This window comes from Chlorocebus sabaeus, chromosome 13 (assembly GCF_047675955.1).
Source record: "Chlorocebus sabaeus isolate Y175 chromosome 13, mChlSab1.0.hap1, whole genome shotgun sequence".
Lineage (NCBI taxonomy): Eukaryota > Metazoa > Chordata > Mammalia > Primates > Cercopithecidae > Chlorocebus > Chlorocebus sabaeus.
In genome coordinates this window covers 5,231,347-5,256,584 of record NC_132916.1, presented here as the reverse complement: position 1 = coordinate 5,256,584, position 25,238 = coordinate 5,231,347, and the positions used below count along the sequence as shown (strand labels likewise).

Genomic DNA, 25,238 nt, shown 5'->3' with positions numbered 1-25,238 from the left:
GTCAAGGATCTTTCCTTTGCATTTATTTGTTCTCTAACTTATTTTACCTTTTTAAATGGAATAACTCTGATAGAATTAAAATGGTATTTTTTGTCTATGTTATATTTCGCTCTCTAGAATAGATTAAATGCTTGGTCTTTTGCGGTAAGATAGAAAAAGTTGGTTTAAAATGAGATCTTACCTTCTGATTTGTTGTTCTTCCTCTTCAGCCATTTCTCTACTGTCTCTGTACTAACACTTTCAGATACAAATTCATCTAATACCTGGGGGTGAAGAGAAAGATATGCCTTCACTTTTTCATCTGTCAAACCTGTAAAAGAATTGAAAAGAATAAAATTCACCTATACAACTTCTTCATATAAATGAAAGGTATAGTATCACAACACATGATGCTAAGACCCAGCAACCTCTCTTCTAATGGAGAGAGGGCTGGAAAGAGCGGGAAGGGGAAGTTATTGCTTAACGGGCACGGAGTTTCTACTGGGAGGGACGGCAAACTTTTAGAACTAGACAGGTGAATACTGCCCAACATGGGGAATATACGTAATGCCACTAAATTACATGCTTAAAACAGCATTTAAAATGGTTAAAACACCATTTTTCATATATGTGTGTGTGTGTGTATGTATGACCACAATAAAAAAGAATGTAGTTAGTTTAGCAATTTTAAACTACAGATATTACATCATGTTACACAGTTGTTTCTAAAAATAAATTTCAGAGTTACATATGAACCAATGCCAAGATCCAATGTTGTACATTAAGGCTTACAGAGTACTTATTTTTTCGGTATATAGTTACCACAGATTTAGTGGTCAAAGCAAGTGAAACTCTAGCAAGAGTAGTAAACAGGAAAATCTAGCACTGAAACATTATAGGTGCTAAAAAAAGATTTAATACATAAATGAATAAATTTTTATCGTTTATTGCCTTACAACACAAATCCTTCCTTTTTCTCAAAGGCATTAAACCCAGTGGTATAACTAATGTTCAGTTCAGAATAATCTTGACATTTATTCATTAATATTATGTGTATGTAGTCAGTTTCACTGAAATAGTTTTCATAGTCTAATGATAAACATAAGATTTACATATACATATGCAATGCATGTGCGATACACATATGCAATGTATGTCCGATATACATATGTAATGTATGTGCGATATACATATGTAATGTATACTACATATACATTACATATACATATGTAATGTATACATTATATGTATGTGTACATGTGTACATTACATATACATCTGTAATGTGTGTATTATATATACATATGTACTGTATACATTATATGTATGTGTAATGTGTACATACATTATACATAAGATTTTCAAACAAAGTATTTTCACATGTTTTCACATCTCACATATAAAGTATATGTTTTCAATCTGGTGCTTTGGGTCGGTATGCCATTTCATTAAACAACCCCAAACACAAACAGGCTTTGAATAATTATCCTTCAGTGACGGGAATTATTTTTACTACCGTATCTTTTCTGCGAATTATTTGAATAAACTATCCTTCTTAGGGATGGTTAGGTTTAAAAAAAAGGCAATGAAAACCTGCACTCTGAGAAAGAAAAGAAGGAAAGGAAGCATCTCTTTATGACTCCAGGGAGTAGGCCGTATGTTTCCCCAAACAGACAAAACAGAGAATTCATATGTGTTAATTAATTCTGCTGGGAACTCAAGTCACAACTGTTGGGATTCTACAACAGAATGGTATAACTGAAAAGGAAAATGACTTATTTCAATGAAATTGGTAGTTAAATAGTCAATTTAAACACACACACACACACACACACACACACACACACGAGTTGTATAAGACAAATGAAAATAACACCCCTGGCTATATTCACCTGCAAAAGGGCCCCAGTGGTGTAAAATTCAGTGTGAGAAATTCTATAAAATGCTAAACATAATTGACTCAATAAAGTAAGTGCTCTCCTGACACAGCAAATTATAGTCTCTAGAAACCAAAGGTGCAGGTTACTACAGTAAGCTGATAGCGTACTTGACCTTTGAGAAGACAGATAATGCAAATTTCATGCTCTCCTTAGGTCCTCCATATTAAATATTGACTCCTTCTTAAAATTTCTTTCTGCCACTCCCATGACACAAAGCTATAGAATTTCTATCCTAACTTTCTAATTGCTCTTGAATTCTGCTTTCTCTTCAACAATCCATAATGATGACAACAAAATCTAAATCAAGAATCTTAACATATTTTTAATCTCCAGTCTAGCTCTTTTCCCATCACCTCAAGCTCCATCTTAAGTCAAAACTACATGAGTTATCTTCTTCTCACTTCTTCCCAAAGATATTTTAACTCTTGGTTTTCCTTTTTGTGTTACTATTACTCTACATTTTCCCAGAAACTGAGGCTGAAAAACATAGTAATAACTAATTCCTCCTTGTCATCTCATTTCATCTTAGTGCATTGCCACACAAGTCACATTTGCCAAATTACACGTCAGATAAAAGATGTGCATCCAAAATAAACAACAAAAGAAAAATACTCTTAAAACTCAACAATAAGAAAACAATCAACTCAACTGAAAAATGGGCCAAAGACCACTTCAGTAAAGAAGACATAGATATGGCAATAAGCATTTTAAAAGATGCTCATTTGTTAATTGTGAATTGAAGTTAAAACAAAAATGAGATTATATTACACATCTGTTGGAATGGCTACGATTTAAAAAAAAAAAAAAAACCTGACAGTACCAATTGTTGGCATGGATGCAAAGCAACAAAAATTATCATTTAATCCTGATAAGGATGCAAAATGCTACCGTGACTTTGAAAGGCTGTTTTGCAGTTTCTTACAAAGCTAAATACAGTCTTTCTGTGTGACCCAAAAATCACACTAGTAAGCATTTACCCAATCGATATGAAGACTGATGTCCACACAAAAACCTGCATGTGAGTGTTTTTGGCAGCTTTACTCATAATCACCCAAATCTGGAAGCAATCAAGACATTCTTCAATACGCAAATTGGATAAACAAACTGTGATACATCCATACGACCAGATATTTCACACTAAAAAGAAACAGGCTAACAAGCGATGAAGTAACATGGATGAGTCTTAAATGCATATTGCTACAAGAAGAAAAGTCAGTCTAAAAAGGATACACAATATACAATTCCAACTATACAACATTGGAGAAAAGGCATAAGCTGTAGAGGTAGTAAAAAGATCAGTGACCACCAGGAGTTCAAGGGGAAAGGGCAAATTATGAATGGGTAAAGTACAGGGGATCTTTTAGGATGATGAAACTATTCTGTAAGACACTATAATGATGAATACATGACACTATGCATTCGCCAAAAATCTGTAGAACTTTATAGCACAAAGAATAAACAACCATGTATGCAAATTTTTAAAAACTCACAAGGTCAGGGGGTCTCAGGATGGAAAGCATAATGCAACAAAAGAATCTAAACGTATTACACACATATAAAACAACCTCCCTGAAGCCGGTGGCAGAGGATAAGGTGCTAACGTATATAACTTTGAAAATAAGTGGGGTGAGAAGAAAATGCAAAATAAACTGTACATAAGCACCACACTCTAGTTGGTAAAGCTCTTGTCCCAAGAGGGTATAGTTTAACACTGGTCAATTAAACAAATGAGTGGCAGACGGTGGGAACAAGATTTCACAATGGTAGCATGGCATGTTACAGATTAACAAAAGGAAGAGTTCAGAATGATCCATGTGGTAATGAATTAGAGTTGGAGGTATCAGTGAACTCATGTATGACAATACAAATAAAAACAGTTGCATATAGGAATATTGGTAGATAATGTATCTCGTAAATACACACAAGTCTCACTTTGCTATGTTAGCGGAGAGGGCCTAGAAGCAACAATATCCGGGTATAATTGCATATATATAGCACCTAGAGCTAGGTTGCTCGTACCAGTCTACAACAAAAGCAACCAAGACTCCACGAAGAAACAGCTAAAGTTAGGGTAAGAACAGAAAATACATAAGCTTGGAGTAGCCAATGATTTAAAATTTGCTACCAGTAAATCGCACAGACAGACTAATACAGATAACTATTCCAAAGTAATTGTGTATATTTGAGTGAGTATATTTTAAAATATATCATTCATACTAATAAACTACCTCCTTTCATCTACATAACATTTTGCCAGAGTGCAAACAGATAAAACTAATTAAACTGACTTTCATCTTCATTTCATTTTTCAACAGCTGGCAGGAGTACTAATGAGGATGGGCTGGTTAAAAGTAATAAATGATAGAAGAGAAGCACATGGTTATTGATAGACTGAATGATCAGGGCAAGTTAGGAAGAGCTGATGAATTTCATTAATTTTCACAATGCAGTTTGCAAGTGCCCATGGAAAATGTCATGAAGGATTACAATCTAAACAAAACCACACTGAAAAGCAGAGTGGTACATGTAACAGTTAGATTTAACACTGACCTGAAGATACGTAACAAAAGGCATAATAAAGACTGATGAATATTTTAGTACAGATAATTGCTTCTGTGGCTAACAGCCAGCAATCTGAGGGGTAGATAAGAATTAACTTTATTTTCTTGCTGAGTAATTCTTTTAAAGAAATAGATAAACATCACATCAATATCTCCACTTCAACGTTTTGACATTGAGACACAGAGCAGTGATGAAAAGGATTGGCATCTTTGAGTTCCCATGCATAGTAATGCAAAATATCAGTAAAAAAATAATAACGTCAACAATGATACATTTTTGTATCTTTGTTGTTAAATATAGTAGCATTGAGGCTACTTTTCTCCTGTCTTCACAGAAACCTTACAAGCTTCTAATAATGTAACACATTATTATGCTATCCTTTTGGTTTTTGCTTTCTACAAGCCACAAATTCAACTCTTTTTCAGATGAAGATTTTGCATATGTACACATATGTATAAATATACATTTAAAACTTTTATCAAACCACACAAAAAAATGTAATGGCCCTATGTACTCAACAGCCAGCTTCAACAATTACCAATTCATAGCCAATATTTTCCATCTCTACCACCTACTCTCCTCTCATATAATTTCAAAGCAAATCCAAGAAATTATTTTAATATATTAATACATTTCAATATGTATCTCCAAAAGATAAAACTATTCTAACCATAAATGCTACTATCACACCTAAAGAGACATTATTATTTTTAATTCCATCAGAAATATCCAGGCTTTAAATCTTTTTTTTTTTTTTTTTACAGCTTGTTTGTCTAAACTAGGACACAAGTAAATCAAGCAAATTCAACATGTTACAGTAGTTTGGTATTTCATTTTTAAAATGATATTTAGGTCTCTTTGGTCCAATAATATTCCCCTCCATCTCTTACTTTCCCCCCTTATAACTTATTTCTGAATAAAATAGGTTTTTAGTCCTATGGTTTACTTCAATCTTGATTTTTCTGACTTTATCCCTGTGGGGCTTAGCATGTTCCTCCACTCTCTGCATTTCTTGAAAATTGACATTAGAACTCAAGGCCTGAAGAGATGTAGGTTCCATTTGGGGGTACAGGCAATTTGGCCAGTGTTACTGCACACTTCTGTCAGAAGTTTTTTGTGGTGTCAGCAGCATCAGAGGCTGACTGATTAATTCAGTAGAGCTTGACAACGGTGATGTTCCTCATTCTATCATGCCTTCTTCACTTATTAGCTGAAATAATATGCAGAGAACCTTAGCTTCATCTACTATGTGGTTGTCCAGTGGGACAGTTCATCTAGATCAAACAAGACAAATGCTTAATTTGTTCCCCTCTGTTCACCAGTTTTGAAAATAATGAGTGGATACAGCAACGTTCTCCCATGGGTAAACAACTAAAAAATAATAGTATTACTATGAAACCACATATTTGAATAAATTTGATCTGTTCCTTCCATTGTAACCATTATCCTTAACTGGTGCTCAAATTGTCCCATCTTGCAGCCAGGTGGAGGAGCCTCTTCAAGCAGGTTCAGTCATTCTGACAAGAACCTAGTAGATCTCACCAGCTTCCATCCTCCGCTAGTATGAGATATCTTAGGTTCCTTTTGTTCATTTTCTGCCCCAGCTATAGATTCATACATTTTTTTCTCAGGATCTCTAGTTCCTTTCAGTGAATAGAAGTATTCCAATTTCAGGAAAATGGAACTAGATTATATAGTCATTCATTGTTCTATCACACAACAAACATATAAGGTGGGTTTCTTTATCCTTTGAGATATATACCAGTACAAATATACACGCTATTATGGTTTTTTCTGTTTTTGTTTGAGACAGAGTCTCGCTGTGTCGCCCAGGCTGGAGGGCAGTGGCGCGAACTCAGCTCACTGCAAGCTGCGCCTCTCAGGTTCATGCCATTCTCTTGCCTCGGCCTCCCGAGTAGCTGGGACTACAGGCGCCTCTCACCAAGCCCAGCTACTTTTTTGTATTTTTAGTAGAGATGGGGTTTCACCATCTTAGCCAGGATGGTCTCGATCTCCTGACCTCATGATCCGCCTGCCTCGGCCTCCCAAAGTGCTGGGATTATAGACGTGAGCCACCTTACCTGCCCACAATATTATGTTTTAAAGTCACTTGAAATATTCATCTCTCTGTGGCTATGTCACCAACTGAATGCAAATTAGGTTCATTTCTGATATATCTTTAAATGTGTCTTTATAATAAGATACTAATAATAAGCTAAAGTCTTTATTTCTTAAGTCTTATCACCTTAATATCCACAAAAATTATTTATTTTGAAAGTCACTTTCAAATCAGAGGCTGAAGAATTATTGCTTTACTCATTCTAAGAAATAATGCTAAATTAGTAATCATAGGTACTAAAGGATCTCTTGTAAGAATTAGGCAAAAGCATTTTTCAGTATTAATTCTACCATTTTAACTGTGGAGAAAGATGCCAATTTTGTGTCTGTATTAATTTTAAAAACCAGTCAAAAACATATGGCAAGGATCCAGTATATCATTCCTCCTCTCCCATTATGCCTCTCCCCCATGACACCTGAGTTCTGGTTCCTGCAATTCCATATCACAGTGCTTTTACATGCCCTAAAACAGATCTTTTTGACCTTAAAAGAATTATTTCCTGCCACATTAAGTATCTTATCTTAAGCCCTCTGTCCTTCCTCAATCACAGAAGGGAAAATATATTAAATTTCCATTATCTCACAGTAACTAAACTCAGCTAGGTTAGGGAAAACCTTAAAAAAAAAAATCTAAGGTATATGTAATCAATAATCTTTTATTTATTGTAATAATTCTCTCAATTTTGTAATTTCTTCTGTGTTTAGTCCAGATACAAACAATAAGTAAAATCATTTTCAGCTTCTTACAGTGTCAGTCCAACTGTAAGATAAATTTGGGGGAAAACACCACCATCTCATGCTGTTAATTACTGAACTATAATAGTCCAGTTATCAAAGAACAGCTTGAACTGTGAGGGGACTGAAATGCATGTCATATGAGGAGTGGGTGAATGAGTACAAATGTTTAGTTTGAAGAACACAAGATTCTTGATGGGCACTGCTGTTTAATCTGAATGTTATGTAAGTAACACAGGTTAAGATATTTTTGGTTTATTCATTTCTTGTTTCGTTTTTTCCATCCATAAACCCAGGGGGTAAAACTAGGATTAATAATTGAGGAAGTCAGATAACAATTCAACTTCAGGCAGAATGTTTAGGAAACAAGGCTTCTGTAACTGGAATGGGCTACATGAGCCGACAGTGCATCCTCCCGCAATTGAAATGTTCAATGAAAGGAAAATCCAGTAACTCTCAGCGTGAGATGGTTTTGTATTTTCCAAGCACCCAGAGATAAGGGTACATACACATTTATGTTAAAAAATCTTATCAGTTTCAAAAGACAATTCCAAAACATATACCAGAAGTAGTAAATTTTCTTTATATTTCTGCATAAATAATTTTAGCAACTTAATAACAAAATCTGTCAAGTTAAAACAAAAAGTATCTTGTGTCATACTAAGCAGTGTTGTACCACCACACTGCTCAACAGCAATGTTCTCGTTAACTTGTGTGTGTGTCCTCCCAAACTGCATACAATCGTTCTAGGTTGAATGTATATGCATCTATGTAAAACCTTCCTTTATTTGTCCAAAAGCAAACGAAGGTCAGCAGATGTATAGCTTTAAAATCAGGTAAGTTTGCTTTCAGAATCCCAAAATTCAACTTTACACACCTCCTTCTCTGTATTTACCTCTCATGCATCTATACTACAACTGTTTCACCTCCTTCCCCACCAAAAAGATAAAACAGCTAATAGCATTTGTTAATAACAGTTGGCCTACTTTCAATGCTCTCTGCATATAAGATACTATGTTATACACGTTACACATACTAGCCCAGTTAAGCCTCAGAGAACTAAGCATGCGACACACAGAAAATGTTCAAAATATTTACTTAATAAATGAATGATAATCCCCAAAATATAAAACAGGAAAACGAAGCACAGAGAAGTTAAATAATCATAGTAGTTCTCTATTGGCCACAGAAGCAATAATTAGGGTTGGAATGAGGTTATAAGCCCAGGATGTCAGCTCTTAAGGCCAAACTGTGTTGAGTTTCTTCACACTTCCTCCTGTCTGAGCTCATTACACTTTAACAGGAGTGGTATTGGTCAGGGCTACCTCCAATTTGGAATTATATTTTACACATTTTACCTCAAATTGTAAACTGAAAATCTGACTGCTAATCTCAGGCTTTTTTTTTTTTTTTTTTTTTTGAGAGTCATGCTCTGTCGCCCAGGCTGGAGTGCAGTGGCGCAATCTCAGCCCACTGTAAGCTCCGCCTCCCGGGTTCACGCCATTCTCCTGCCTCAGCCTCCCAAGTAGCTGGGACTACAGGTGCCCATCACCACGCCCAGCTATTTTTTTATATTTTTAGTAGAGACGGGGTTTCACCGTGTTAGCCAGGATGGTCTCGCTCTCCTGACCTCGTGATCCGCCTGCCTCGGCCTCCCAAAGTGCTGAGATTACAGGTGCGAGCCACCGCGCCCGGCCTAATCTCAGGCTTTGATAAACAGGAGGAAAGAAATCTTTGTAGCAGAAGCCCCCTGGAGTCACAAGACTCGTGCTGAAAATAAGTCTAATTGGAGGATGGAGAGGGAGCGGTCAGTAGCAATGATGCCACTTAGCCCCATGCTTCTCCCATTTCATTCCTTCAGTTTGCCAAGCCCTTCCTTTCCTCTCCTCATCCACAGTCTTCGCTGCTACCTGCCCTCAATCCCCTCCTCTCTTAGGGCTTAGTGAGACATTTAGTCAATTTAAAGGCAGTTTCACCAGAGCCACCTTCACTAGCCACACACTCTCTACTCACTGTACTATACTCTCATTGTACCCTCCTCCTCCTTCCACTTCCAGACATTCATCACAAGCTGAAATTTCCTACTTATTAGTAGAAATTTATTAAACTTCAGCCTCTTCAGCTAGACTATAAGCCCCATGACCTGTCTCATTCTCTACATAGCACAGTGTCTGGCTCTGGGCAGAAAGGTTAACACAGCAGACCGGACAGAGTTCTCCTACTTTGAAAGGCTGCTTGCAAAGTCAGCCCTTGGCTGGCATCAAGGACTTTGGCTCTGGGGGTGTTCCCAGTCAACAGTTAACTGAAGACCAGGCCACTATGCCTAGACTGTTTGTGCAAACAATATGGGTTCATGCTGAACACCTGCATTTCCTCTGGGAGTCTGGAAGTTTAGAACACACCAAGCAGAGGGTGTGTACATGACCAACCCCCAATAAGAAAACTGTGAATTAAGTCTCTAACATGCTTCCCTGGTAGGTAACACTAGACAAACATTGTCAGAAGTCACTGCTGGAGGAATGAAGGTGTCCTCGGAAGGCTGTGCCAGGTCTCTCCTGGATTTCACCCAAGGCACCTCTTCCCTTTGTGGATTTTGCTTTGTACCTTCGGCTCTTATCAAGTATAGCCTTGAGTACAACGACATGCCCAGTCCTGTGAGTACTTCCAGCAAATCACCAAACTGAGGCGTAATTCTGAAGACCCTAAACACAGAGAATTAATTAATTAGTGAATTAATTAATTAATTCACTAGAGAATTAATCAATTGAATTAATTAATTAGTAATTCTTTGTCTTGTATGATTTCACAGAAGACTAAGAAGGGAGTGGTATAGGTTTGTTTGCTGAAAACTGCCCAGTTCACAAGATCACAGACAGACCCACCAGGAATCCCAAATCCTACAGCAAGTACCCGAGCAGAAGACCCGTCCTCTCACAGCCTGCTGTACCTACTTAAATTCCCATTCCTGCCCAAGCCTAGATGAGATTTTCTTTCTCTTACTTCTATCTTCACTTTCCTTTTTTCATCTAAATCGTTTAAATATGTAATATGTCACCCTTTACATAAAACTTCATGAACATAACCATTTATAGAGCAGTTCTTTCTAACCAATTACTGATTAAGGGATAGATAGGCTCTAAATTTCTTTTTTTTTTTTTTTTTGTGTGTGTGTGTGTGTGTGGTTGGGGGGAGCTTTTTTTTTAAAGGCAAAGTCATTTATATGGAATGAATGAATGGAGGTTAGCCAGGTGACAGATGTAAACAATTTTCACTATCATTAAAATAACTTTAAAGTTTTGATAGAAACAAAGAGATATTTCTTTAGATTTTGGTTAACTCCATAGACTAGTACCGATACCATTTTTAACCAAGAAGGAAAAACAGGAAGCAAACTAAAAACAAATGCCTTATAATAATTATCCTTGTCCCCAAATATGTCACCTAAAATAATTTCTTTCCATCCAAATACACTCCACTGAAAGAGAATTGGCCTATGACCTAGAAAGCAGTTATCTAAGGAACCTTGGTTTAATATACTGCCAGTATTCTGACCTACATAATTGATTACCTATTTCACATGAATTAACAGCCTAAGGGGTGCCTTAGCTGCAGAGAAGGTATTGTTTCCCACATTCATAATTTGCATTTGTCAGAAATAAATTTCATACTGCTGTATTTCTAAACCAAAGTGAAATTAATTACTTGCTTTCTCTCCTAAGGACATAAATGAAAGTTTCTTTGAACTGAGAAAGTCAACTACAAACTTGAGCTGCTCAAAGTGATAACATAAGGATGAAAAATATGTTTTGGTAGAACTATTAGGAGAAAGCTTAAACCCACCAAAGTTCACCCTTCCTGTGACTCAGAAACCCAATCTCCACAGTGAAGTCTCAAATGAAGACAAGACATTCAGGCACAGGTTAGGTCATATAAAGGATTCAGTGCTCCCATCCCTTCAGCATAAATATAGTTCGAGATCTACAGTAACTCGGTGGGGGACTGGGGTTCTGATTCAAATGCTCAAATATAGGCTATTTTCCTTAAGAAAGTCACTTAAATGTCTTGAGCAATACCTCATAAGCATAGGCAACCAGAGTAAACATGGACAAATGGAATCACATCAAGTTAAAAAGCTTCTGCCCAGTGAAGGATACAATCAACAAAGTGAAGGGACAACCCATGGAATGGGAGAAAACACTCGCAAACTATCACTCTGAGAAGGGCTGAATAACCAGAATTTATAAAGGGCTCAAACAACTCTATAGGAAAACATTCTAATAATCCAATCAAACAATGGCCAAAAGATTTGAATAGACATTTCTCAAAAGAACACACACAAATGGCAAACAGGCATATGAAAAGATGCTCAAAATTACAGATCATCAGAGAAATGTAAATCAAAACTACAATGAGATATCATCTCACCCCAGTTTAAAATGACTTATATTCGGCCAGGTGCGGTGGCTCACACCTGTAATTCCAGCACTTTGGAAGGATGAGGCAGGTGGATCATGAGGTCAGGAGTACGAGACTAGCCTGACTAACATGGAGAAACCCCGTCTCTATTAAACTACAAAAAATTACCAGGGTGTGGTGGCACACGCCTGTAGTCCCAGCTACTCATGGGGAGACTGAGGCAGAGGAATTGCTTAAACTCAGGAGGTGGAAGTTGCAGTTAGCTGAGATCACGCCACTGTACTCCAGCCTGGGGGACAGAGTGAGACTCCGTTTAAAAAAAAAAAAAAAGACTTATATTCGAAAGACAAGCAATAGCAAATGCCGGCGAGGATGTGGAGAAAAGGGAACCTTTTTACACTGTAGTGTGAATGTAAATTAGTACAACCACTATGGAGAACAGTTTGGAGGTCTCTCAAAAAACTAAAAATTGAGCCACCATATCATCCAGCGATTCCACTGTTGGGTATATACCCAAAAGAAAAGAAACCAGTATATCGAAGAGATATCTGAACTCCTATGTTTGTTGCAGCATTGTTTACAAGAATAGCAAAAATTTGGAAGCAACCTAAGTATCCATCAGCAGATGAATGGATAAAGAAAATGCGGTAAATATACACAATGGAGTACTATTCAGCCATAAAAAGGAAGGAGATCCTGTCTTTTGCAACAACATGGATAGATCATTATGTTGAGTAAAATAAGCCAGGCGCAGAAAGACAAACATTGCATGTTCTCCTTTATTTGTGGGATCTAAAAATTTAAATAATTGAACTCATGGACATAGTGAGTAAAAGGATGATTAACAGAGAGGTTAGGAAGGGTAGTATGGGGCTGGGAGGAGGTGGGGATGGTTAATGGGCACCAAAAAAAATGAACAAGTGAATAAGAACTACTGTTTGATACCACAATAGGGTGACTATAGTCAATAATAACTTACCTGTACATTTTAAAATAAAGAATGTAATTGGAGTATTTGTAACTCAAAGGATAAAAGCTTGCAGGGATGGATACCCCATTCTCCATGATGTGCTTATTTCACATTGCATGCCTGTATCAAAATATCTCATGTACCTCATACCTATATACACCTACTATGTACCCAAAAATTAGAAAAAATAATTTTAAAAAAAGAAAGTCACTTAACCCTAGAAGCCTCACTGTTCTCATAAACAAAAGATGGGCCCAGTAACAGTACCTCCTCCATAGGGTTATAACCCATGCAAACATCTGAGCACATACTAAGTGACTGGTGACAGTCAATTCAATAACATCTATCTTCATCAAAACAGTAGCACCATTATATCAAGAAATATTATGAGATTAAGATTGTGAGAGAAATGCCTTCCTGTTAGAAAAGACCACGCTACTCTGTTTTAGATACAGTGATAATAAAATCTCTATTTACCTATATTTAAGAATATTTCATCTAGGTGTGTCTCAGAATAATTAACGGTTTAGATACATCTATGATGCTTATATTGAGAAGTATCAAATCCAAAAACTGTCTAGCTAGCCATCATATTAACTGGAATGCGTACCCAAACTCTAACCTCAAAGACACCGAGACAGCCTAATGTGAGAGCTTCCAGGCAGAACCCACAGACACGGGTGCCCAAGGTTGGATCTAGCCATTTTGCTACAGGGAACAAGCCAGAAGAATGTGAAGTCAAAGACAAGTACAGTTGACATTTGAACAACAGAGGTTTGAATTGCACTGGTCCTATCTGCCGATTTTTTCAATAATTATACTGCAAAAAATTTTGGTGATTTTCAACATGAAAAAACTTGCAGACAAACTGCATAGCCTAGAAATACTGAAAATTTTAAGAAAAAAATAGGTATGTCATAAATGCATGAAATATATGTAGAGACTATATGTGTTCATAAACTTATGTTACTGATAAGGCTTTTCTGTCAACATTCAGCAATTTGTAGTTAAGTTTTTAGGGAGTGAAAAGTTATATGCAGGACTGAGCTGGGGCATCAGTACTTCTAATCCCTGCATTGTTCAAAGGTCAACTGCATAAAACAACACTCCACAGAGTGCTGGCGGTTGAGACCAGCTTAAGGGAAATTTTCAAGCTTGAGAGATGAGCGTGCATGAAACAGTCAATGAATCAAAACAGGGGTAAAAACAGGAAAAGAATAAGGGGCCAAGGGTTTGGTAAAAGTCATACAAGGAAGTCTAAGACTTTTGCCTTGAAGACAGCTGGGAGGGACACAGTTCCCTTCTTTGTATTGTGACATAGTTCAAATGGTTCTTGAGATGTGCTAGCTAATTTGGATTAAAGGGAACAACAGTCACAAACTTTGAAGGTAACAGACATGTTATTACATTATATGATAACATTAACCAAATGACAAAGACCCAGCTCTGTCACCTGAAAGGGAAAGTGAATTCTCAAGTGCTGGACAATAACCATGAAATACAAATAAGCCTAATGCTAAGTAAATTCTGCACCTCAGCAACAATGCATGCAATGAGCCTGTGGACAAACATATCAGCTACGAAAGGTCAAGTAGAACCTTGCCTGGGAGTCTAGAATCACTTTCCACATTTAAAATAAGAATTAAAAATCTATGACTGTCTACTGAGATTTTCAGTGAAGCCTCGATAAATCTTAAAGAAAAAAAAAAAAATTCTGAGCCGGGTGCAGTGGCTCATGCCTGCAATTTGAGCACTTTGGGAGGCTGAGGCGGGTTGATCACCTGAGGTCAGGAGTTCGAGACCAGCCTGGCCAACATGGCAAAACCCTGTCTCTACTAAAAATATAAAAATTAGCCAGGCATGGTGGCATCGGCCTGTCATTCCAACTACTTGGGAGGCTGAGGCAGGAGAATTGCTTCAACCCAGGAGGCGGAGGTTGCGGTGAGTCGAGATCGTGCCACTGCAATCCAGTTAAGTAAAAAGAAACATAACAAAAGTAATTCAATTTGTAAAGGTTTATTAGTTTTCTGTTGTCTCATAAAAAATTACCACAAATTTAGTGACTTAAAACAACACCCGTTTATTGGCTCACAGTTCTGTAGATCCTGTGTAACTATTTTATTTGCTCAGAATGTCACAAGACTGAAATAAAGGTGTTGGCCTTGCTTACTTCTCATCTGGAGGTTCTGAGGAAAGCTCCACTCCCAAACTGATTCTTGTCATTGGCAGAATTTAGTTTCTTGTGGTTGTAGGACTGAAGGTCCCATTTTCTTACTGGCTGTCAGCTTGAGGTCTCTTTAGCTCCTAGGTGTGGGCTGCATTTCTTAGCATATGGCTCTCCATCTTCAACCAAGCGATGACTCTTCAAATCCTTCTTGTGCTTTGAATCATGAACTTCTGCCACCAACAGGAGAAAGCTGTCTGCTCTTAAAGGACTCACATGTGGTTGGGCCAGGCCCAGTTGGATAATCTTCCTATTTTAGGACCAACCTGCAGCATAACATGTCCTATTGTGGAAGCAAAATACATCCTCACAGTCCTGGAGATCATGCAGAGTGTGGCTATCAGGGAAAAGTCTTGGGGACTGTATTAGTTCATGCTGCTGATAAAGACATACATGAGACTGGGAAGAAAAAGAGGCTTAACGGACTCACAGTTTCACATATCTGGGGAGGCCTCACAATCGTAGTGGAAGGTGAAAGGCACTTCTTACATGGTGGTGGCAAGAGAGAATGAATGAGAAGTGAAAGCAGAAATCCCTTATAAAACCATCACATCTTGTAAGACATAGTCCCTATCACAAGAACAGTATTGGGGAAACTGGCCCCAAGATTCAGTTATCTCCCACCAGGTCCCTCCCGCAACATGTGGGAATTATGGGAGCTACAATTCAAGATGAGATTTGGGTGGGGACACAGAACCAAACCATATTGGGGACTGTCTTCGAATTCTGCCTACCACAAAAGGTTATCCTGTATGATACTATATTGGTGGTTTTGAATCTTGATAATTTGAATAAAGAAGGGATTAATTAATGGGCTTACTGTATAATCTTGTTGAAAAAAATTCTCATACATGTTTCAAATTGTTCTAGAATGACTTAAAATATTTCTAATGAGACAGTATATAATTTTCTTTTATGATTTAAACCAATAATATAGGACAAAGATGAGCATTCACTTTTTCTTTGCCACATAGGATACAATTCAGTATTCCTGGGAAATCTAATCTATTTTTAAATCTTCAGCTGTTATCAAAATGGATGACTTCCACGTATATCCCTCTTAGCCCCTATTTTCTTCTTTTCAGCCGCACGTGTTTATTTCCTACTTCTTATTAGAAATAACCATATAGCCATCCTATGGGCAGCTACATTTAAGCAGATCCCAAACCAAAACAATTTTCTTTTCCATGAATCCTTCACGACCCTCTATATTTTCACTCGTGTCCAGCATCACTGCCTGGTCACTTACCTAAGCTAGAAACTTTGGAGTCACCTTTGACGTATCCCACTGCTTCATTATCTATAATTTGTCACCAGTTTCTGTTGGCTAGGCTTAGCGGGTATTAAAGAGAATTTCAAATATGCCATAGGTTAGGCATATTGTTTGTTACATATTGTATATCAAGATATGCCTGATTCATAGTAGGCACTCAGTAAACAATTACTGAGTAAAAAGAATCTCAACACTTAGAATTAATCAAGTCAGCTATACTTCATGTTTGTGTTCATTGTACCCTTATCGACCTTGCAGCATGGTCATCCATCTAACTATTCATCTTTATTTGTCTTCATTTTTTGAGTTCCCTTATTCATCCTGAAACACAATATAATGCCTGACTCATAGTCAGACTTCACAGTATTTTTAAATGAATTACACTGCATTGGGGAAATATAAATAGTAGTAGCCTTTTATAGAGGAAGTCTATGAAAAGCATTTTGGGTGAATTGATAATCAAACATTTTTAAGAAGGTATACTTGCTAGAAAAGACAGAAAAAATATGACAGCTTATTTTGAGAAAGCCTATATATTCTTTGATTTTTCTTTGTTTCAAATCTGTATATGAATATCATGATTTTCAAAAAACATATTTTGATAAGTGGAAAGGAATAGTTTATAGAATGTATGCCTAACATACATATGCCTAACATACAACATTCACTTTTAGGGTATAATTTTTAAAGTCTTTAAACATATTTTCCAAACTATGTCACCCTTAACCAGCTAAGCAAAAACAATAACTGCTGACAGTTGTCAAGTTGTAAACAATACTTTGTTTAGTGTAAGCACAAACCCAGGGGAGAATATCTGTGCTTTTGTAAATCTCATGTTGAATTGTGGCCCCAAGTGTTAGAGGTGGGGCCTGGTGAGAGGTGACTGGATTACAGGGGTGGTGTCTAATGGGTTAGCACCATCCCCTAGTGCTGTCTTGTGATAGAGTTCTCATGAGATCCTGTTGTTTAAAAGTGTGTAGCTGGCTCACGCCTGTAACCCCAGCACTCTGGGAGGCCGAGGCAGGCGGATCACGAGGTCAGGAGATGGAGACCATTCCGGCTAACATGGTGAAACCCTGTCTCTACTAAAAATACAAAAAATTAGCCAGGCATGGTGGCACACACCTGTAGTCCCAGCTACTCAGGAGGCTGAGGCAGAAGAATCACTCGAACCCAGGCGGCGGAGGTTTCAGTTAGCTGAGATCACGCGACTGGACTCCAGCCTGGGTGACAAGGCGAGACTCCATCTCAAAAAATGAAAAAATAAAAATAAATGTGTAGCAAAGCGTCTAGCAGTACCTCCTTCGCTCTTTCTCCTGCTGCCATGTGAAGACATGTGAAGACGCAGGAAGCCATGCTTCCTATGCAGCCTCCAGAACAGTGAGTCAATTAAACCTCTTTTCTTCATAAATGACCCAGTCTCAGGTTGTTCTTTACAGCAGTGTGGGAACAGACTAATACAATAAGCATACAGTTCAATGCAATACTTGATTAAAATCATGTAAGCCAAAAGAATCACAAATACACCATGAGAAAAGGGAAATAATAACAAAAACATAACATTTGTTGCTATAGAAGGGTTGCATAACATTTTTTTCTGGCCTAACAAATTAATGTGTTTCAAGTGTTTTAAGATGCAAGTCTTAACTGTAAACTGAAATAACCACAATTGTTGCAGATTGTCAACATTCACTTATTAGTTTATTCAAAAAAACTACATCATATTTTTTAAAAATCTAAAGAACTACAGAGTTATCAAATTTTAGCATTTTTTAATAGTTGCCAATTTGTAACCATTATTTATCAAATTCTGGTAGAGAAATAAGATAAAGTTTTTTAAATCATTAAATTTGAATTTAAGAAAATAAATGTTGGCCAGGTGTGGTAGCTCATGCCTATAATCCTAATAATTAGGGAGGGTGAGGCAGGAGGATCACTTGAGCACAGGAGTTCAAGATTCATCTGTGCAACACAGCAAGAAATGAAAATAAAAGAAAGTACACCTGTGGTTCCAGCTACTCAGGAGGCTGAAGTGGGAGGATCACTTGAGTCCAGGGGGTCGAGGCTATAGTAAGCCATGATCATGCCACTTCACTCCAGCCTGGGTGACAGAGTGAGACCCTGTCTCAAAAAAAAAAAAAATAATAATAATAATAATAATAAACAACTAATATTTCTGGGCAAAAAAAAAGAGTTCTAATAAAATTTAACCAAGTCAGTCCTTGACAAGTATATTAGAGAAATATATTTGAGAAAAAATACTAAAAGCGCATTTACATTGCTATATAAACTGATATATACAATGTCTCTTAGAACAGAGAGAGAAAAAGAGATTCATATTACCATGGAGGGAAAAACTATGTGCAACTCTTCTTTCAGTAAGTTAAATGAAAAATAAAAGCCCTGTTTTTGATTTTCAGAGGGATCATTTTTAAAAATCTAAAGCCTATCATACATGAAAACAGTATATTCAAGAGTATAATTTTGAAAAAATATTTATTTGCCCTGTCTCCAAAGTTTGACCTTTTCTGTTGCTCAACAAGTCTTCATCCAAATAACTGAAAGCTTTGAGCATGTCTGCAAATGCATACGACACACTGTCCCTCTGTTCTGCAGGATGCCTATACATTTTAGTACCTTCCCTGTCTGCAGGAACAGAGCAAGTAAACTCAGTAGAAAATCAAAAGAGAAACTGATAGGTCCATTTAGGAGAAGTAAGGTTAAAATGTCTGTGACTTGCAATGCTGAAAGGGCTTTTAATACTTATGAATAATAAGATCTTAATTCCTCTAAAACATTATGCTGATAACTGATGAATGAAATTAGGTCAATAATCACCAATATCAACTCACAGAAGATTCACCATATTAACTTCAAGTCTATATTTAATCTCCCCAAATCCCTCCCCCAATGTATAAAGTTTTATGAAGTATTAAGATTAGATATTACAAATCATGTATAGAGTCACTTCCGTTACTTTTCAATGCTTCTGTATAGTGTTTCAAAATTCCAATGTTAGAAATTTAAATGATTTAAATATTATAATGTAATTTAATTATATTCAGATAAAAAGACTGCCAAAAAATCTATTTCTTAAACTAACTGCATTTAAAAAAAATAAAATAAAAAGCACAGACATGATCTATCTCTTTAAGGCTACTGTCTGGAAAAGCAACTATTACCTCTCGAAAGCATCTTCCTTGGGAGCAGAACTAAATGACTAGACCAGCATGACCATCATTAGTTTACTAGATACACTATATCTATGTATTATTTTAATAATTAAGACAATTATAAGGTTAAAATAATTCAAAAGATATGTCAAATTTATATTTAAAGGGTATAATTCATATTATGTATAAAATAGAATACAGCCTGTTATTAAATCTATATACCTGAAGAAAAGTAATGAATTAGACTTACGTCAACACAAAAGGTCTCAATTTTCCAACTATTTTACAGGAAAACACAGACACTAATATTAGCTCTTCTCAAGATAATTTTCAGATGGATATTTAAACTACAACTTAAGACAAAGATGAAAATATCTAGAAAATATCAAAAGAAAGTCTTAACCATTAAAAACAGCAACTAACAATTCTTCAAGACGTATTTGATTATTTTTTTTGTTTAGCATCTACAGTCCCTAGTTTTACCACTTTCTTCTCACCTATGCCACAATCTGAATCACAATTCTGTTTTCCAAGTTTCCTTGACACTGCACTGCTCCACTACTGCCCTGTACTGACCATGTTATAGTAGGTTAGCAGGGAGATGGTCCTCTTATCTACTAGACCTAAAGATCCTTGAGGATGGGAGAATTGTCACAGTCAGATCCCACCTGGCCTGGCATGCAGTAAAGTTTAAATCGTAAGTTCTCAGCTGGGAGAAGCTTTAGTCCCCCAAGAGACATCTGGCAATGTCTGTTGACATCACGGGTTTTGGCTATCATAAGAGGAAGGGGGTACCACTGACACCTAGTGACATCTAGTGGGTAGAAGCCAGTGAGACTGCCCAATATCCTACGGTGCACAGGAAAGCCCTCCTACAACAAATCATTATCCACAGAAAGCATCAACAGTGCCCATGTTGCGAAACCCTGTTTTCAACAAGTGTATGCTCATATAATGTGGACTCTATGAAGACAACAAAACTGTATAAAATACAGCAATCGGAATAATTTCAGTACTTATTATAAAAGTATGGCACATAAATTAAATATCCCACAACCAAATATAGGGAAAAAAAAGAAAGAAGGGGGGGAGGGGAAGGGGGAAAAAGAAAAAAGAGAGAGGAAGAGAGGGAGGGAGGGAGGGAGAGAGGGAGGGAGGGAAGGAGGGAAGGAGGGAAGGAGGGAGGGAGGGAGGGAGGGAGGGAGGGAGGGAGGGAGGGAGGAAGGGAGGAAGGGAGGAAGGAAGGGAGGAAGGAAGGATTGATTTAGTAATGAGATGAAGATGTTATGCTATTGCATTGTAGATAAATAAACTTAAGCAATTTCCTTCTAATTCCCAATTATATGGAAACCAGGGGCACAAGAAAGTACCATGTTTAGCACTGACAAAGAAACTAAGTATAGACATCATATCTTGGTACTGCCTCCTAAAGCTGAATGTTTCTTAAGTGATACAGCCTTTCTCACCTATTTATCTAACATATAAAATAAAAATGATACCTCTTAACTCATGGCCTTCATGAGATTTAAACGTAATATATGCAAAGGACATAAACCATGGCTCAAAAATGGTAGATATAGCCAGGCACGGTGACTCACGCCTGTAATCCTGGCACTTTGGGAGGCTGAGGAAGGCCTGATCACTTGAGATCAGAAGTTCAAGACCAGACGGGCCAACATGGTGAAACCCCGTCTCTACTACAAATACAAAAATTAGCCAAACATGGTGGTGTGCACCTGTAATCCCATCTGCTTGGGAGGCTGGGGCATGAGAATTGCTTGAACCCAGGAGGCAGAGGTTGCAGTGAGCCAAGATTATGACACTGCACTCAAGTCTGGGCGACACAGCGAGACTGTCTCAAAAACAAAACAAAACAAAACAAAACAAAACAAAACAAAAACAACAACAAAAAAACAGGTAGCTAGCTATAATGATAATACAAATGAAAACATAAATGTACCTACAGATTTAAACATACAAACTGACCTTCCTCAGCCAGTCACCCTTCTTCATTCACCCTCTCCCATTGATAATCATAGTATTCAAAGAGAATTAACTCTTATTTGTGATTTCAACAAAAGAATTAAGTTAATAAAAAATTGCTTGGCCACAAAACCCTTGGCTGGAATTTCTCTTCCCCCAAAATCCTCAATTCAAATACATATCCTTTAAAATAAAAATTTAGAGTCAGGATTATTAACCAGTGGATTTCCAAGGGCAGGTTTCCTGAGGAGTCCAAGGCTGTTCCTCAGAGCAGAGCTGTTTAGAGAGTCAAGAGACATGAGAGCTGGTGCTCGCTCCTTCTTAAGAAAATATTGGGGGTTGAAGGCAGAGACGTACCCAAGGCTCTCTAGTCCTGCTGTCCATCCTTAAGCCTACACAAATGCAAGAGGGAGAACAAGGATTGATAAGACCCCTTTTGGTAATCTTGATTAGACAAGAATGAAATGTTGTTGAAAATATCTTCTTAATACAGAGATTACTAAGAAATGGTTGTTTTCAATCTTGCATTAAGCCAATGCAAACTTCATAAATGAAAATATCACTTATGGCCACCTGCCCTGGTATATTCCAAGACTACAGGACATAGTTATAGCTACTGTAGACATGTTACCTCCTTGCCTAGTCCCACGCCCCAATTAGGAATTCCCAAAGCACATTTTATGCTTCTATTTGTTTACATTTTATACAATGCCTCTCCCATCTTCTGAGAGTAAATTTCTCTGTTAGTAAATGTTAAGTGACTGACTTGGAGCTTGTCTGGTACCTAATATATCTTACTTTAAACATTTTATTTTCTGCTTATAAAATAGAAATAACAATAGGGGAATCAAGGTTTCTTCCTGAAAGCGAGAAGTTAACTAACTATTCCCCTCCAATACTCTTAACTAAAGAAGTGGAACAAAGGAGTAAGCATAAACAGCTAGAATTGGGCGTATAATAAAAATCTGCACAAAATGTGTCAAAAACTCTTCTGACATTACCACTGTAGTGTCAAAAGGGGAATATACAGCATGGCATACATTGAGAAGTTAGGAATTCCCTTAAAATGAAATGCTAACAATATTGCAGGAGAAACATACAAAAATGTATACTGAGGTCTTGCAAGACTACAGATAAGGTCTACTGAGAAGAATATTTTTATTGAATCAACCCAAATTCTAGATTGTAAAAATCAATATGTATAGAAATTTTGAGAATACTTTATCTGTGTAATTTCATTGCTCAATGACACACATAAAATTATTACAGCTAAGAACCAATATGGAATATGATGCCAAAGTCTTAGAAAAAGAAGAAAATCTGGAAATCACTAAATACTTCATTTTATAAATGAGGAACCCAAGGCCGAGCAAAGAGTCCAAAAAAGCTAGAGAGTAGACCAGATACCTCACCTCTTACTGTAACATCATTTCTCCAAAGGAATTCTAAGTCTTTATTTTTCCATTAAAAAACAAAAAAAATTCCAGACAGGCGCAGTGGCTCAGGCCTGTAATCCCAGCACTTTGGGAGGCTGAAGTGTGCGGATTATGAGGTCAGGGGTTCGAGACCAGCCTGACCAACATGGTGAAACTCCATCTCTACTAAAAATACAAAAATTAGCTGGGCGTGGTACCACGCACCTGTAAACCCAGATACTCAGGAGGCTGAGGCAGGAGAATCACTTAAACCCGGGAGGCAGAGGTTGCAGTGAAACGAGATCACGCCACTGCACTCCAGCCTGGGCAACTGAGTGACACTACGTCTTAAAAAAAAAAAAAAAAAAAATCCTCCTGGCCCTTCTTAAGTCCATTGGTGGCTTTCAAATGAAATGCTGAATCTCATAGGGTTATTGATGATCAAGACATGTCTTGAATCTAATGCTACAATACACTGATAGGTTAGTATAAACTCTCTGGTACAAAAGATTACACAGAGGAAATATTTTGGACAGAACTAAAGATGTTTTTTAAATAATGAAATGTTGCACCTCTTGAATAATCTATGGAATGCTTGCATGGGAGGATTATAGTAATTCTCACTCCAGTATATTCAAGATTAAGAGAATAAGTAGAAATCAACTCAGGTCACTTTCAAAAAGCATTTAGAATAACCAAAAAAAATGACAATGCAGACAGTTCAAAGGGCCTATCCTTCCACAAAAACACCAAAAACCAAGCTAAAACTGTCAAAATCAACTTTGTCGGAACTCCAGAAAACAGTCCAATGTTTACAGCAACCAGGCAAATCTTGAATCCAGAAACAGGCAACTTAAAAACAGTAAAAGACCTTTGCAGCATTTCATCTCCCTTTGCCCCACTCCAACCCCCTAGGTCAGCAGCAGTCTTGAAGATGGCAGTCCACATTCCCAGCATGGGAACTTGGTCTCTAATTTCACAGGGAACAGAGCAGATCTTGTTCTCAAAGAGTCTGGTTTTCTATTTTGATCCGTCTGACATTAAGTATAAGACTTGACTTCACCTAACTCAGAACTCTCTCAGAAAGAAAGGTGGCTACATGGAAAGTGATCCTGATAACACTTCTCCTGAGGGCAAAAGACTGCAGCTAAAGCCAACAACAGACATACTGAAACACTGGAAAGAAAAGCTTGGGAGAGATATTCTTTGAGGAGAAGTAAGGCATTGAAAGCTCTGGCATATACAAGATAATTTAGAAAGCCAAATGCATGCCCAGGGAAGGATACATGCTCAAGGAAGACCTGAGAAAATACTAAACCCTCAAATTCTTATCTCTGGCTGATGTTTAGCCTCAGTGAGAGAGCAGGAAGTGGAGGCTAAGGCAGAGCTGTGAAAAGCTTAGCTAAGCACTGAAGGACTTTGCTAACTCAGAGCCAATATGCAGAGATGGACAGATTTTATTTTTATTCCTTCCTTTCATGGCTTTAAATATTCAATAAAATCTCTATCGACACACCAACTAAACAAATTTAAAATAACAGAGAATTCTGATACCACACAGAACAAAGAATGCAATTAAGTAGTTTAAAACAGACACCAAAAACAGATTAGAAAAATTCACTAAACAATTAAACAACTACAACCCACAGTAAGAAACAAAAATAATAAAGAGAAAGAAAATTTGTTTTACAGAGCTATAATATTCAAAATGTCAAGTTTGCAACAGAAATCTATGAAGCATGCAAAGAAGATGGTATAGGCAATTCACCCACACACATAAAATGAACAGAAAGTGTCCTGGAAGAAGCACATTTGGAACATACTAAATACTTCAATCAGTTGTCTTAAGTATACTCACAGAGTTAAAGGAAATCATGGACAAGGAATTAAAGGAAACCAAGAGATTATTGTCTCAAAATTTGGGAATATCAATAAGGACACAGAAATTATAAAAGTAATCAAACAGAAATTCTGGTGCTGAACAGAACAATAATTCATCTAAAAACCTCACTAGACAGTTTCAGCAGCAGATATGCACAGGCAGAAGACTCACTTCAGCATTTCTTACAAGACAGGTCTATTGGTGACATATCCTTCACCTTTGATCTTGAAGGTAAGTACACTGAAACTATCCAGATGGACAAGCAGAAAGTAAATACTGTGAATCTATACAGATGGACAAGCAGAAGGAAAAAAGAATGAAGAAAAATTAACAGGGCCTAAGAGAACCACTGCATATAACTCAACTATGTGTTTCTATAGAAGATCCAATTTAGATACTAAGACAAAAACAGGTAATAGGTTGAAATTGAGAGGATGAAAAAAGAAATCTCAGAAATATCATAACCAAAAAAGTGGTACATGTCTTAACTAGTACAAAAGAACTGTGGGATACCATCAAGCATACAAATATGTATCACAGGAGTTTCTAGAAGGAGAATAAAAAGAGA

At 37.1% G+C, this 25,238-nt stretch overlaps 1 protein-coding gene across 1 annotated transcript in view; it reads right to left on the bottom strand.

The window, feature by feature from the left end:
* Nucleotides 1-25,238, bottom strand: part of PDE10A (phosphodiesterase 10A) — a 330,258-nt gene that overhangs the window by 203,101 nt on the left and 101,919 nt on the right. The window contains 1 exon segment of the mRNA XM_008007784.3: nucleotides 182-310. Within this exon segment, the coding sequence (XP_008005975.3) occupies nucleotides 182-310 (129 nt within the window).